Source organism: Enoplosus armatus, chromosome 16, assembly GCF_043641665.1.
Source record: "Enoplosus armatus isolate fEnoArm2 chromosome 16, fEnoArm2.hap1, whole genome shotgun sequence".
NCBI lineage: Eukaryota > Metazoa > Chordata > Actinopteri > Centrarchiformes > Enoplosidae > Enoplosus > Enoplosus armatus.
The window spans coordinates 20,575,081-20,589,857 of record NC_092195.1 but is presented as its reverse complement, the minus strand read 5'-3'; the positions used below and the strand labels follow the sequence as shown (position 1 = coordinate 20,589,857).

Genomic DNA, 14,777 nt, shown 5'->3' with positions numbered 1-14,777 from the left:
AATTTTGAGAGTTGAATTTGAGTTTGTGCGTGTTGTGTTTTGTGATGCAGATGGAGCAGTACCTGCTGAGGAACCATGAGACGCGCAAATACCTCCAGGAGCAGGCGTACAGGCTGCAGCAGGGAATAGTCACCACCACCACGCAACAGGCAGGCACAGCAACACACACACACACACACACTAGACCTTTGATTCAATTAACAATCATTGACTGACCGCTAACCTGTCTGTGATGCAGATGATGGACATGATGTGTGTGAAGGTGCAGGACCACCTGAACTCTCTGAAGTTCACAGAGACCACCTTGGTCCAGGAGGACATGAAGGTGGCAGAGAACCTGATGAAAGATGCCAGGAACTCCAAGACAGTAAGAGGACATGACTCGTGGAAATGAGACTCTGGTTAACACCTCAATCCACCAACTTCCATAACTGTCAAACTGAACACAGCCGACATGCATTTGGTGGTTTAGACACACACGCACACAAAGATGTTTTCTTCCGAGATTCACTGTGCTGTATCTTAAGTGCTCATAAGTACACTTTGGCCTAACAGCCAAATAATTTAAGCAAACTTTGGTTCTTTATCGCTTTCTTGCTGTTTTGAATGTATTTGAACAGTGATAACAACCTCCTGTAACACCTGTAGTGGCCTGACAACAATAACTAGCAGCAAGCTTGCTAATTAAAGCAGGACTTCAACAGAAACATCTAGTCTGCATGTTAAACACTGGAACTATAAAACAGCTTTCAGTCCTGAAAGTGTTACCCAGCCTCTACTGATAAAACCTTTAAAACAGAGATTAGGCCACAAAAATACCTGAGATTAAAAATTCTCTTGTTGTCCTCTTTTTCTCTTTCTCCCTCTTTCCCATGATCTCTGTACCTCACTCATCCCTTCAGCTGCTCCCCAACCTGTACCACCTGAGGAGTGGGGGGTCTAGGGGAGCATGTGTCGGTGCCATTCAGGACAAACTGGAGTCGATGGCTGGAGAGGTGTCCAGGGTGATGGACGAACAGCTGCAGGTACTGAACTGCGCTCACTGAGCTGGGTGACATGAATTCAAACTGGAATGAAGTGTGAAGTTTGAACTATACTAACTCGTCCTCCCCAGACAATGCTGGTGTCCATGGTGGACTCTGCTGAGAGTCTGTGTCCTCATGTGATGAAGAGGAGCAGCCTTCGCCAGGAGCTGCTGAAGGCTGGAGGGGGGAGGATGACTGTTCCTCGCAGCTTCATCACCACCACGCTGCTGGAGCAGTCCGGGGTTGACATCATCAATAAGATCAGGTCTGGTCTGCTGCTTATGCGTTTGTTTACTGGGTTAGCGTAGCTTAAGCTCCCTCATGTCTTTATTGGCCGTATTATCCCACGCTTATCAGAGAAGAAGTCCATGACTGGTATTTCCAGAAGAACAAGTCCGGCATTTAGCCAAGTTACTGCAGCTGATGTGTGATTTCAAGGTGATAAATACATCTTTTCTCCAGTTGTCTGTCATGTGCTTCCAGAACAAACTGGTTTTCTGTCACGTCCCCGTGTGCTGATTGTACAGACTGAATGTAGGCAAGGGTGGCGACCAGGACGAGACAGCTTTAACCTCAAAACTGACTGGTGGTCTTAACATGAGTGGAAACATCAACTTGGACGGACTTTTTGTTTTTTATGGGTCTTAAGAAGTCAGGTTAGGGCTAACAACTGTCTAACAGATGGACTCACCCACAAAAGTAAGAAACAGACATGAGTCAGTTTGCAACATGCAAGCTGCGATTTGATCTTTCAAACACTAAACTAAACGTTTTTGTTGATTTTATTTCTGTTCTGTGTGTCTTGTGTTGTTACTATTCTGTTTGATATTTAATGCTTTTATTGTGAAGCATTTTGTAACTTTGGAACAGTGCTCTATGAATAAATCTTTACTTACTTACTAATCAAACAAACACCATATGCCACACAAGAGCCCTGTAGGAGAGTATGTGAAATCATCTGTTAAACGTTACGCTGTCACCATCTGCAGTGTTTATGTAAGCACTGGTTGCAAATCACTTTTGTGAAAGCGGCTCAGATCCAAGTCAGGACCTTGGTGAGAGATGTGGTTTGGTTCAGGTCAGGACCTCTCTCTGCCTGAAGGCCTCTAGTTAACACTGAAAACTAAACCAGCACCTGTTAACAAGACCAGTCCATTATTTGGACAGTTTTCTAACATCATCTTGGTCAGATTTTCTGATCCGTGTTTTGTTTTGTGTTCTGTCTTAAACAGTGAAGTGAAGCTGAGCATGGCATCTTTTCTGTCTGATCACATCGTGGATGAGATCCTGGAGTCTCTGTCCAGATCACAGCATACTCTGGTTAGTGCCTTTTCTGTCTGTCTGTCTGTCTATCTGTCTGTGTCTGTTTTTCTGTCCATTCATCCCTCCCTTCTTCCTCCTTCTGTCTCCAGGCCGACCATCTGAGCAGGAAGTCTCAGCCTCTGCTGCGTCAGGATCCCCAGATTGAGACGGAGGTTCTGGATGAGGTGGTTCTGCAGCCAGACAACCACAACCAGAAACAGAAGCAAAGCCATGACCGGGACCAGAAACATAAGCTAGAGGACATGGACACCTGCATGGTTGGAAAACACAAAACAACACAAACTCTTTTACACCAGTCGCTGCATATCAGCCTGTATAACGTGCGTTATGAATAGTGTGAATAGTCAGAGGCACAGTGTGGTAGTCAAACATATTCTATCTATTCTGTCATCATTGTTTCAGCGGTTTTGTAGAGGTGAGTGCACATTGATGCGGAAACCCCCAGAAAGTCTGCTGTAAAACCAGCACATCTCCTCCTGCCATCCAGAGTCTGTACTGCTTCAAACACACCTGTCTTTCCTCTTTAGATGACTCCTAAATCCAAGAGGAAGAGTATTCTGGTCAGGATGCTGCGTCCCGTCTCTGTGGCGTTTGGTGAGTGACACAGAAAATCTCAACGTGTTGTGATTTTGATTATGTTAATGAAAGGAAAGAAGAAGGTGCAGAAACAGCTGAACTGAAGTTTGTCTGATGAGTATCAACATTAGACAACGCCAAAGAAACAATGCAGGCTTTACCTGAACCCTAATCCGAAGCTAATCTGAAATGCTGAAGGGGTGAGGGTTATTTATCCAGTCTCAACGAAAGGAGTTTGTCATTACTCTGCAGCACGGCAACTTTCTTGCATTTGTGTTTCCTTGGACACCAACAAGCTTGCGGCCGTGACAAGATAACTTCGACTTTGTCATTTATTTTTAGAAATCTTGTTGTAGATTCTTTCCTTCATTGATTGTTAACTTTCTCACGTGGCTTTGTCTTCTGTTTTCCCCGTCAGAGATGGAGTTTGACCTGGACAAGGCTCTGGAGGAGGTTCCTATCCATGTTGAGGACCCCCCTCTTCCTCCTCCACCGTCACAGCCATTGAACAGAATGTCAGCCTACTATGGAGACCTCCCCCCTCCCCCTACTCCACTGGAAACAAAGTCTGTCTGTTTGGATGAGCTGCCGCCTGTGGAGCACAAGACGCTGGAGCACCGCACCAAACTCCGGCCAAAACCCAAGAAAAGAACAAAACCCAGCCGACCACCTGTAGGTTTCCATCAGGGAGCGATCTAGAAGTGATCAGTGATGTGTTTCATTAATAATGCATCTCATCTCTCTGTCTCTGTTGTCTTTCAGCGTGAAGCCACCGCCAGCTCAGCGCCAGAAGGGGCAGAGCAGAACAGCATCATGGGAAAGCTGGACGAGGGTCTGGAGGACTTCTTCTCCAAGAAAGTCATTAAACTCAACTTCAAGTGAGGGTCATCCTTTAAACTGAAACTCTTGTTTTCTGCAGTTTCTTCAAGATGTTGACGTCATGACATGAAAACACAGAATGTTTCAACGGTTCTTAACTTCTCAGGTTTCATCGACCCATCCTCTGATGACATTTGTGTTAAAGACAACAACACGTGTACAGTTGTACAGTTGTGTGTCATCAGCATAAAAAAGTAACCAGATGCTTTCTCACAATGTGAACACTAGTTTTCTAATTCTGCTATTATTTTTAATCTTCTCTAGACTTCCCTCTGTGAGAGGGCCGTCCTCCAGCACGCAGGAAGCTGCAGATAAGAAACGTGAATCCAGGAAGAGCGGTTTCTTTAACCTCATCAAGTCCCGGACATCCCGCTCAGAGAAGAGCCACGGAGCCGCCTCCATCACTCCACCCCACCCTGCCTCCTCCCCCACTGCTCAGCCCTCTTCCTCTGTTAGCCCAGTGACTGAAGAAACGACGCAGGCACTCCCCACTCCGGCCGTGAAAAACCCTGGCACTGTGGCGGAGCCCCATCAGGAGCTCCACAGGGCTCAGTCCTCGGACCACACGGACTCTGAGATGGAGGCCCCTCCCACTGCCGCCGAACCTGCTGAGGAGGAGAAGGAAGAGGAGAATGTGGAGAACAAGGAGAACCTGGAGAAGAAGGAGAACCCCCACATTCCCCGCCATATTGGGGTTCCGGTGATGGGCATGGACCTGCTGGCTGAGATGAAGGCCAGACAGGAGAGAATGGCTGTAAAGAAGGTGGGTGGAGCTGATGGGTCAACATTTATAACAGCATTAAATACCACCAGGAAGCCAATATGTTGGTACCAGTGAGCTGGTACATAAAATAACATACAGTTACCATAGTTACACAGTAAAACCTTCATGCACAGAAGAACAATAACAGGGTTCACATGGTTAGCCAGATGAGAGCAGTCCTGTAGTTCCTTTTTCCTCATGGTGTGAATTTCAGAACAAATTCACAGAGCAACCAGGGACATTAACACAGATACAAGTGACAGACGAACCATCACACATTTAAAAGTGAGAGCTTGTATTACATGCTGCTGTGTCACTCCTCATCACCTCTCTCCATCTCTGCTGCTGGTCAACACTTTAAAAAGAACTTGATGGGGTTTTGAATAACTGTATTTAATTTAGTAAGGTATGTGAAGAAGAAGAAGAAGAATATGTGAAGTCCTTCATTCAGTGACATTATTATTGTTATAATAAGATCTCTGTTTTCAGTCCGAGTCGCCATCACTGCAGGACAAGGTGGACGGTGACAAAGGTGAGTTTCTTGAATATGTTGTGACCTGTGAACTTATTTTGGATTTTCTAACATTCTTAGACGGTTAAATGTTTCACCACATATATATCTTGAAAACTGACTCCACCTGACTTGACAATATGAGATCTGCAGCTTGGGCCCGCTTGAGTCTGATCACTACAGTTATTATTTTTAGTCGTAGTTCTGTTACTATTAAAGTTGTTATTGCTATTATTAATCATATCTCAGTTATTATTACAGCTGTAACTACTATTATCAGTCATATATAGTCATAGTCATATTTCCATTATTATTATAATTATAGCTGCTATGGCTACTGCCAGTGCTGCCATACATCTCTGTCTGTCTGTCTGTCTGTCTGCCCCCCCCCCCCTCCGCTGTCTCCAAAGTGCTTGCTCATGGTGGGACCTGTTGGTCTCTGTAATAACATTATAAAGAGTCTAGACCTGCTCTATTTGTAAAGTGTCATGAGATGACTTTTTGTTGTGATTTGGCGCTATATAAATAAAATTGAATTGAATTGAAATTGAATTAGCTTGTGAAGGTTCCACAGTAATTAGGTCACAGTTCACAATAATTACACTAAATCTAAATCAGTAGGAGCTCATGGTGGAGTTTGTCATCATGAGTCTTCATGACTCCTGAACTGTCTCTGTCGTTCTTCTGTAGCCAAGTCAGACGTCCATCCAGTTGTCCCAGCAGACGCTGATGAGTCCAGACCAGAGCCAACTCCCAGGTCAAAACCTCCCAGTATCACCCCCAAACCGCCCCCACCCCAGTCCACCAAACCCCCTCTGACGGCCCGCACCTCTGTGCCCCTCAGTCCTGCCAGTCCAACCAGTCCCAGGACGAGCAGCACCTACACCTTCGGTAGGCAAAGACTGGGTATCAACTGTGAAGCATCAGGCAGACATGAGAAGCTGTTATTGTTTCAAAGTATCTGTATTACCACAAGCAGGAGTTTAATTCCTATATGTGTGTATTTGTACTGAGAATCAACTCAACTATTAATCTGACGTTTCTCAGATGACTCTGCTGAGGCTCCTGCAGGCAACTCGTCTGCCAAAGGACCACTTCCTGCTCCTCGCCTGAAGAGGGCGCCGTCAGAGCAGGAGAGAGAGAGCACCAGCAGCAACCCTGCAGCGCCGCTGTCCCCACAGGACGGTTGGTATCTCTTTCTGACGTTTGTAATCAAGGCATTAGTAGTTTGATATTAGCAATAATTTAATAAAGAACAGAGAACACGTTGACTGAAAGAACTGAAAGAATCACATCATGACTTGGCTGAAAAAAACAAACGCTGTCCAAGTCAGTTTTAGCTAAAACCAGTACTTGAAGGATTAGTCAGAAGTATTAGTAGTGGCTGTAGTCTGATATTGGTCGTATTTTATTGAAATATGTCACATTGTGGGGACATTAGTGTCCTAATGAAGGAACTGTCTCTCCTTGATGTTTGTTGGTCACTGGGCCTTCCATGATTATATGCTACTGATCTATCTACTTATTATAAATACATTATTATAAATACATCCAATTAAAAACACTTATTTTCACAAACGTAAGAAGATATGTCAGATCATGTTGTAATATGCTAATACTGATTATTTGTTCTTTCTGAGTTCCTGAATTCACTTTGTTTGTTGCAGTGATTCTGATCCCAAAACGAAAACCTAGCCACATTTAGCTTAGCATTCCTGCATTTCATGGCGAACACAACGATTCTGTATTTGTGCTTTGTGTTTTCTATTTGCATTATTTCACCATTATATAAACAAATCAAGTCCACAAAACATTATAGGGCGAAAAGAGAAATGAAAAATGCATCTGCAGAGTCCTGAAAGGACGTCAGGCAGCCTTGGTTGCTGAGATATTTCACTGTTATAGGTTCTTTCTTAATGATGAAGGTTGCATGACTCAGCGCGCTGTGTGAGCCGGAGCAAAGCCGAAAATATAACACTCAATTTAACAGGTGACAGCTTGTTTAATGAATACTTTCAAGGCCATATTTGACGCCTCCACACACAGTACATCTGAAGCAAAGGTCCTAGCCTGTACTTGACGTGTCCAAGTGTCAGTGTGTGATTTTATAGTAACACTCGACTTGTGTAATTAACTCTCACAGGAACTCCGTGTTTTTCCTTAAAACAGCGATTCTTCTATGTAATCAAAAAGGCGAGTTGTCTGTTGTGATTGTTGTGCACAAAGATGTGTTTTTAAAATCAAAGTGACAGTAAAAAAAGGTCCTTTACGCATTTTAAGAGGCGTTTATTACACACTTCACTTCACAAACTGTGACAAAGTGTATTTCAGTTAACACAGTGTTAAGAATACATGCAGTCACATGGTCAACAGAAAAATAAAGCTTATTGTAAAACATTGTCACATAACAAAATAATACTAAACGTTTATCCAAATCATTTTTTGTGTCCATTTTGGCCAAAATAAGAAGATGAAGTTGTTCATTTCTGTGAAAGTCAGAGGATCCGGTCCTTCATCATTTTGAGAGGTACCTCATTTTAAAATTTCAGTCAGTCTGAAAGAGTTGGAATCTTTCCTCCTTTTATTACGTAAACCTGAACTCAGCCAGTCTTAACATGAACGTTGCATGTTTTCTAATAGATGTATTGTTTGTGTTGTCGGTCCCCGTTAGGGAACAGTATAGAATAAGTATACGTGTTTTATTTCTTAATATATATCTTAACACTTCTTTGCCTGCAGTGGAGTTTCCCGCGGATGGCGATGCGTTCGAGCCGCCCAGTGCAGCGGTTGAACCCGCCGCCGGGGGCAGACAGTGGTCGTCTCTGAAGAGTTCAGCCAGTCCCCCCGCTGCGAAGGAGGACAACCGAGAGCGAGCCAAGTCCCTCCCCGCCAACGGTCCGACTAATCACAGCTTTGTCCATCTAATAAATCCTGGTTCAACACATCTAGTAGCTCAGGCTAGCAGTACAGTACAGTACAGTATAGTACAGTACAGTACAGTACAGTATAGTACAGTACAGTAGAGTACAGTATGCAGAGCCATGGTTGTCAATGTGAACGCTCCTTCCATTTTCCTTCTGTCATACAATATATACTCAGGACGTTACCTCCTTACAGTTCTTCATCTATATTCTCTCTCTCTCTCTTCAGTGAGGCCTCCATCTCTGGCAGTCACAGATCTCAGTCCAGCTGAGGAGGAGCTTCCGTCTCCGGCTGCTGATCTCAAGTCTGACAACAAATCAGAGGATGAGTGCGACGACACTCCGTCGGTCTGATACCACCGAGACGTTTACAGTCTCTCGAGTCCTTCTCGACTGTCCTCTCCACGCCGGAGGAACTTTAAGGAGGTCAATCACATACATACAGCCAAAAGCAGAGACGGGATAATGATTGCTTTTTTTTTTTTCTTTTTACAAGTCCTGGTGAGGCACATGTGGGCGGAGGGGACACTGTAAGGTGTTTTGCGCGTCATGCTGTTATCGGTGGAGTTCCCTGACCTTGGATCAGTTCCAGCTGTTCAGCCAAAAGGACGCCAAAACAGCTCCATTATCTTCTCTGTCAACAGCTCTAATAGGACCGTAAAGAGCAGACCAGATGGGTTTTATCAGGTACAGAGATAATCTGGAGATGCTTAAATAACCAGGTCCAGCTATAAAAAGCTCAGTTAGTCCAAAGCACTGAGGACAATGAGTCTAAGTGGGTCCAGATTGAAGCAGTTTGGTTTTACTGTATTTCTGTTCTGGGTGAACTGTAGCTGGTAAGTGAGCGAGTAAGCAGCAGATCTTCTGGAGATCTAAATAAGTTTATCCTGTAAACATTCACTCCTTGTCTTGTCTTGCAACAGTAAACTGTCCACAAATCAGCAAAAGCCAAAATCAGGAGCAGCTGGTAGCAGAAAAATAAGTCGAGTGTCAGAAACCAAAGAGTTAACGCAACGAAACAATCAGTCCGTTTTATGTTTTAATGTTGATAATAATCATAATGTCCGTGACTGCTAATGATGCTGACCTGACGGTTTTATTCCATTTCAAGGAAACAGACATGTTTCCATTAGAATTGGCTGTATGTAAAAAAGAATATATAATAATAAGCCATAAGTTTAATGTTATTGAATATAATGCAAACGTTTTGTTGTCGATGTCGTTAGCCAGGGACGTGTCGGGTTTATTTTTAACATTCTTTGTGTCATCTGCTTTTTCTGCAGCTTTCAACTGCATCTCAAGGTCTTCATCACAAGATGATGATGGCTTAATATACAGTGTATACTCATAAGCATGTGGGTGAAAGCTCCGGGTAAATATAGCAAGTGGGCCTTGAGCTAAGATTATTTTGTCAAACTATTATTTCTTACACTGTAGAAAATATTTAACGTCAGGTTCCCCTCAAAGGTTTTTTAATGAGCTGAGATTCAGTTCAGGTCATTTAAACGAGTCTCTGCATTTCATGAAGACAGAATAAGTTTGTTGTATCAGAGTCGAGAAAATCCCGGTTAATTCAACAAAGTTGTTGAAGGAAGATCATCGGAATCAAACTAATCGAACTAACCGAGTTTTAACAACATTAGATTTAAGGAGATCTTTACAGTGTAGAAGGACATAAAACATAGGAGTCTTCACTTCTGTCCATCCGTGACGTGAACACAGCAGAGACTCAGAGGGTGGAGACAAAAAGAGGTATTTCCTTTGTGGCTCCACCCACTGAGGTTTGATTTAACCAATGAAATGATTTCTGCCAAAAGCTAAAACCTGCAAAAATGACTACTTTTCTTTCCACAGAAGACGATTGGACTTCAACTCTTTTATTTTCTGCTGTCACAAATCAAGATGTCCACTGTGAGATGATCAATAGTTAATATAAAAAACATGAGAGATCCTTATTTAACATCTCGACACTTCGGCTTATTACACGCTGATTTCTGTCAGATCATGTACTGCTGCACATGTATTATGTATGGATGTAAATATGTAAATACGTACTAACATCCCTGTGTGTTTACGGTTCTGTGTATAAAATAAATGGGGTTTATATCAGTTAAATATTGTATTATGAGCAGAAGATCTGATTTATTATCAGATGAAGATACATGGTGATGGTTTTCATTTTATTGGGAAATATTCTGTCATTATTTTTAAAAATCAGCTTTTTAAATAATGTGTTTTATTGTTTATATGCCAGTGGGCCTACAAGCCTGGAAATGTGACATCAAATGTTTCTGTATTTGTATGTTTATACCAATAAATACTGTTTTACTGTTCAGACTCTCCCTCCCCTTACTCTCTCTCCCTCACTCTCTCTCACTGTCTCTCGCTCGCTCTCTCTCTTCTTATACAAGCTGTTGAATCCGTCCTTCGTCTCATTTCGCAGACTTCAGGAGACGCCTGAAGGTGACATCAGAATACATTTTATTTGAGTGGATAACAGATCGTCTCTTCGTTTAGCTTTGTTTTGTTGTCACCAGCTCGACCCCCGGACTGGTCCTCAGAACCATGGACAGTGCCTTGGACAGCCTGGACGCTGCAGGTTTCTTACAGATCTGGCAACATTTCGACGTAGACGGTAAGAAGAGAAGAGTTTTAATGAGTCCGATGTCAGTTTACTCAGTACCACCTCCAGTATTTAAACTGAGTAGAAAATGTCATTTAATGTACCTGAAATGTGTCACAAACAACACAGACTGCATGAACTGGTTCATGAGTTCAGAGACGACATTCAACTGATGTTGATCAAGTTTGTCTTCAGTTTCATGGCATCAATAGACGGCTATTTAAATGCAGGTTTATACCTGCTACTGAAGCTGTAGGTCAACAGCTGTCTTCTGCTTCTGTAGAATGTGTCCAGATATTCTTACGAAAACTCATTCAACAGTTAATATTTAACATTTCATCAATAAAGTCAAAGGTCTGGGCTCATTTTAACCCTGAAGTTTGACTTTGTAGAATAAAAAGTGGACTACAGGACTACAGGTTGACCATTAGTCAAAGGCTTTGGAGGTTGAATCCCCACCTCCATAAGTCCAGATGTCCTTGAGCAAGACCCTGATAATGGTCCCTGATGGGGGTGGAAGTTATTTTTCTGAAATAAGCCATTCTGCAAAATGAGTACTTTTACTTTTGGTACTTTAAGTATATTTTGATGCTAATACAAAAAAAAATATTACTTGTAGAGTATTTTCTGCTATTTTTACTTAAGTAAAAGATCTGAGTAGTTCTTCCACCACTGACGGTAATCTGTTAGAAACTCAACCACCCAGGAAACACTGGGTTGATATTGTTTCCTCTTTGCTTGCTACTTTGCTAGCTTCCCTTGCTAGCCAGAAGCAAATCAACTGGTGTAAACATTATTTGTTTATTTTCTATTGTAAAAACTTGAAAAAAGAATCCACAAACAAGCAATTTTACACTTTCACAGAAGTTAAAGTATAATAACTTCTACTGCGTTATATTCCGGTAAGCTGCTGTATCCAGACGACTTGATAAGATGTCTGGCTGTGTTTTTAGATAACGGTTACATCGAAGGAAAAGAGCTGGACGCCTTCTTTCAACACATGCTGGGAAAATTTGGGATGAAGGTAAAGAGAAAATATGATGCTGCAGTCTTCCAACCATCTTTTTACTCCTAAAGCCACTTTGTACCTTGAACGTATTATCATGGCCCAATTTTCTGTTTGTAGAAAAAGAGGCTTTTAATTTTCAGTGTCCTCAGATAGAGATCTGTCCATGATCATTGCTCTCTGCCACAGTGTTTTATTAAAAGCTACCACCGGGGGGCACCAAAGTCAGAAATGTCTAAATGTACACATGGTGGCTTTAAAAATGAGTTTTTAGTGTGCTCCGTAGTAGTACGTATCAAAATACACTGACATCCATTCATCATTCATTTTCTAAAATGTCAAATGAGGACATCACCATTAAATTGAAGTGACAGCTGAAGTCATGTTGTTTCCAGAGGGAGGCGATAACTGAGGACAAAATCAGACGGCTGAGAGAAAGATTCATGTCTGCTTACGACACCGCAGCTGACGGACGTCTGCAGATACAAGAGGTACAATTAGCTAATCCTCTGACATGTTTCTGTGTATGTACAGATATTTCCAGCCCGCGAGTTCAGGTCACAAAGTCTTGATAGTATAATAGGCATGATAGTCAGCTGTTGGTGTCGAACATGGAAAAACATGGCGACGATGTCTTCAGTTCCAAACATTCTTGTTCCAGCTGGCCACCATGATGCTGCCCGAGGAGGAGAACTTCCTACTTCTGTTTCGCAGAGAGACGCCGCTGGACAACAGCGTGGAGTTCATGAGGGTGAGGGTCAAAGGTCATCGAAGGAGGACAGTGGACGTTCAGGGAATATAAAAGTGTTTGTTCAGAAGACATGATGTGTACTAACAGCACCTTACAGGTTTGATACCTCAGTTACCTCTCTTTATGACCACCAACATGCTAATGTACATCATGTTCATTTATTATCCCCTCAGTCTAACTGTAATGCCAAATAGAAAACTGGCTCGATTTTTATGAAATTCCTAATGTCTTTGGTGACCCTCTGACTTAACGTCGTAACTTCCACCTGTACAAAACAAATGATGATGATGATGATCTAACAAGCAAACTGTGCATGAACCTCTTTCCAGTCTGGACAGTGCATGAGCTGTTAGCGCCACCATCAGGACAAACTGATGTTCATGATTTATATATTGAGGGTTGTAATGAACACAGACTCAAACTTCAGCTAATATTTATTGTGTTGTCTTTCTTCTGTCAGATCTGGAGAAACTATGACACAGACAGCAGCGGCTACATCTCAGCGACTGAGCTCAAGGTAACTGAGTGTAGATGAGCACTGCAGGGATTTTAATTCCTTCTGTGGTCACCGGGATGTTGGCTCCTGGTCCCGGTCCCTGGTTTTAGTAGTCGTGTCTTTTTTTTGTCCCTTCAGGGCTTCCTTCAGGACCTGTTCCTCCAACACAGGAAGTCCATCACCCCTGACAAACTGGAGGAGTACACTGACACCATGGTAGCAGGAGGGGGGGGGGGGGGGGGGTTATGCTCTTCACATATTAGCTCTGCTGACGTCTTCTTATTTCTGTTCTGACTTGTTTCTCCTGTAGATGAAGATGTTTGACAAAAATAGGGACGGCAGACTGGACTTAAATGACCTGGCCAGGTACTGTTAATCTGTGTCATGTGATTTCAGATTTTCTCATGGCTGTGTGATCACATATAATTTCATCTCTTACAATGACATTTCTATTTAAAAATGCAGTCAACAATCTGCTAATTTACTCTTAAAATCTAATTCTGTCTTTCTTGTTGTCTCAAGAATCTTGGCCCTGAAAGAGAACTTCTTACTGAAGTTTAAGATGGACGTAAGTTTATTGAGATGTTTTTTAATCTTATGTTTGAAGCTTTAGTTGGATATCTGCTGAGGAAGAGTCTTACGAACCCCTGCCAAACAGTAGACATTCCCAGTGTCTCATTCTCACTGTTTTATTGTTTGACTTGCTATATTTGATGACAGGCTTGCAGTCAAGAGGACAGGAAGAGAGACTTTGAGAAGATATTTGCTCACTATGACGTTGTAAGTTTGAATTTAGACTTTTGTTTGTTGTTGAGTTTTTGTTCTTGTTTACTGTCTGACGGGAGGTCCAGGTCATCCTCATCATGCACACTTCAATCTATAAAATAACGCTTTGTGAATATGCGTTAGTATCGCATGTTGATTGTGACTGACAATGTAAGGTCTTTAGCTAACCTTCCCTCACCGTGCAGTGGGAAATAATTAAAAGACAAATCAGCATGAGGTTTTATACACAATCTGAACAGTGTGGCCTTCTGATCTGCTCACCCGAGACCCAGAAATCATGCCTGTATAAGATACACAGGGATGTATGTGGCTACAACATTTCAAATTTAAGTTTACGAACTTTGCTTCAAGCTGGTTTTCAGCCGTCACTTTTAATATGAATAGTTTTGTTTTTCATCACTCCCGATGATTATAAGAGGTTATTCTGTGTGTGTGTGTGTGTGTGTGTGTAGAGTAAGACAGGTGCGTTGGAGGGCCCTGAAGTGGATGGCTTTGTCAAGGACATGATGGAGCTGGTGAAGGTAAAAACTTGAGTGTCATTCAGCTCTGATAATGAAGGCTGAGCCAAGAGTTAAATGACAAGATTGATAGCGTTCTCGTGTTTGTATGGTAAATATGAAGCTACAGCTAGCAGACTATTAGCCTAGCTTGACGCGGCGAGGGGGGGGGGGGGTTCTTTAATCTGCACACAAACTGAAGTTGTGCTTTTATTTACGTGGTTAAATGCTGTGTGTAGACCCAATTTAATATGTGAGCCCTTATAATACAGCGACATCTGAGACCCAGCTTTTCTTTTCTTTTGTTTGTTACCATGGTAACACAAGCTGCAGCGTAAAAAGTCTGTACCTGCTCAGAATGACTGTCTAACGATGTCAGCACGAAGCAGTCACTGTCCCTGTCCCTGTCATTTCACCGTGAGACATTTTGACCCATCAGGAGTTACGCAGTCGTTGACCCCTGACCTCTCCGTTAACCCTCTCCCCTCCTCCAGCCCAGCATCAGTGGCACAGACCTGGACAAGTTCAGGAAAGCCCTGATGGGTCACTGTGACATCAACGGAGACGGAAAGATCCAGAAGAACGAGCTGGCTCTCTGCCTCGGCCTCAAACTCAGCTAA

General features: G+C 42.7%; 2 protein-coding genes across 2 annotated transcripts in view; both read left to right on the top strand.

Annotated features, from left to right (window-relative positions):
• The window catches only part of LOC139298621 (F-actin-uncapping protein LRRC16A), a 29,386-nt gene extending 19,055 nt beyond the window's left edge, over positions 1 to 10,331 (top strand). Inside the window, exons 24-38 of the mRNA XM_070921304.1 lie at positions 51 to 149; positions 239 to 367; positions 903 to 1,025; positions 1,115 to 1,290; positions 2,258 to 2,345; positions 2,438 to 2,605; positions 2,876 to 2,942; positions 3,343 to 3,596; positions 3,687 to 3,802; positions 4,068 to 4,566; positions 5,056 to 5,098; positions 5,768 to 5,968; positions 6,125 to 6,262; positions 7,817 to 7,972; positions 8,228 to 10,331. Coding sequence (XP_070777405.1) covers positions 51 to 149; positions 239 to 367; positions 903 to 1,025; positions 1,115 to 1,290; positions 2,258 to 2,345; positions 2,438 to 2,605; positions 2,876 to 2,942; positions 3,343 to 3,596; positions 3,687 to 3,802; positions 4,068 to 4,566; positions 5,056 to 5,098; positions 5,768 to 5,968; positions 6,125 to 6,262; positions 7,817 to 7,972; positions 8,228 to 8,352 — 2,382 coding nt within the window. The 3' untranslated portion in view covers positions 8,353 to 10,331. The remainder of the gene's footprint in view (positions 1 to 50; positions 150 to 238; positions 368 to 902; positions 1,026 to 1,114; positions 1,291 to 2,257; positions 2,346 to 2,437; positions 2,606 to 2,875; positions 2,943 to 3,342; positions 3,597 to 3,686; positions 3,803 to 4,067; positions 4,567 to 5,055; positions 5,099 to 5,767; positions 5,969 to 6,124; positions 6,263 to 7,816; positions 7,973 to 8,227) is intronic.
• A 232-nt stretch (positions 10,332 to 10,563) lies between these two features.
• LOC139299136 (secretagogin-like) lies at positions 10,564 to 14,777 on the top strand. Its single transcript, XM_070922039.1, has 11 exons — positions 10,564 to 10,633; positions 11,575 to 11,645; positions 12,023 to 12,118; positions 12,289 to 12,378; positions 12,839 to 12,895; positions 13,013 to 13,090; positions 13,185 to 13,240; positions 13,397 to 13,442; positions 13,595 to 13,654; positions 14,113 to 14,181; positions 14,652 to 14,777. Exons 1-11 carry the CDS (start codon positions 10,564 to 10,566, stop codon positions 14,775 to 14,777), a joined length of 819 nt encoding a protein of 272 aa, XP_070778140.1.

Coding starts and splice junctions, on each gene's coding strand:
- LOC139299136 (XM_070922039.1), top strand. CDS start 10,564: ATGGACAGTGCCTTGGACAGCCTGGACGCTGCAGGTTTCTTACAGATC. Junction 12,896..13,012: donor TCTCAGCGACTGAGCTCAAG/GTAACTGAGTGT, acceptor TTGTCCCTTCAG/GGCTTCCTTCAGGACCTGTT. Junction 13,091..13,184: donor AGGAGTACACTGACACCATG/GTAGCAGGAGGG, acceptor TTTCTCCTGTAG/ATGAAGATGTTTGACAAAAA.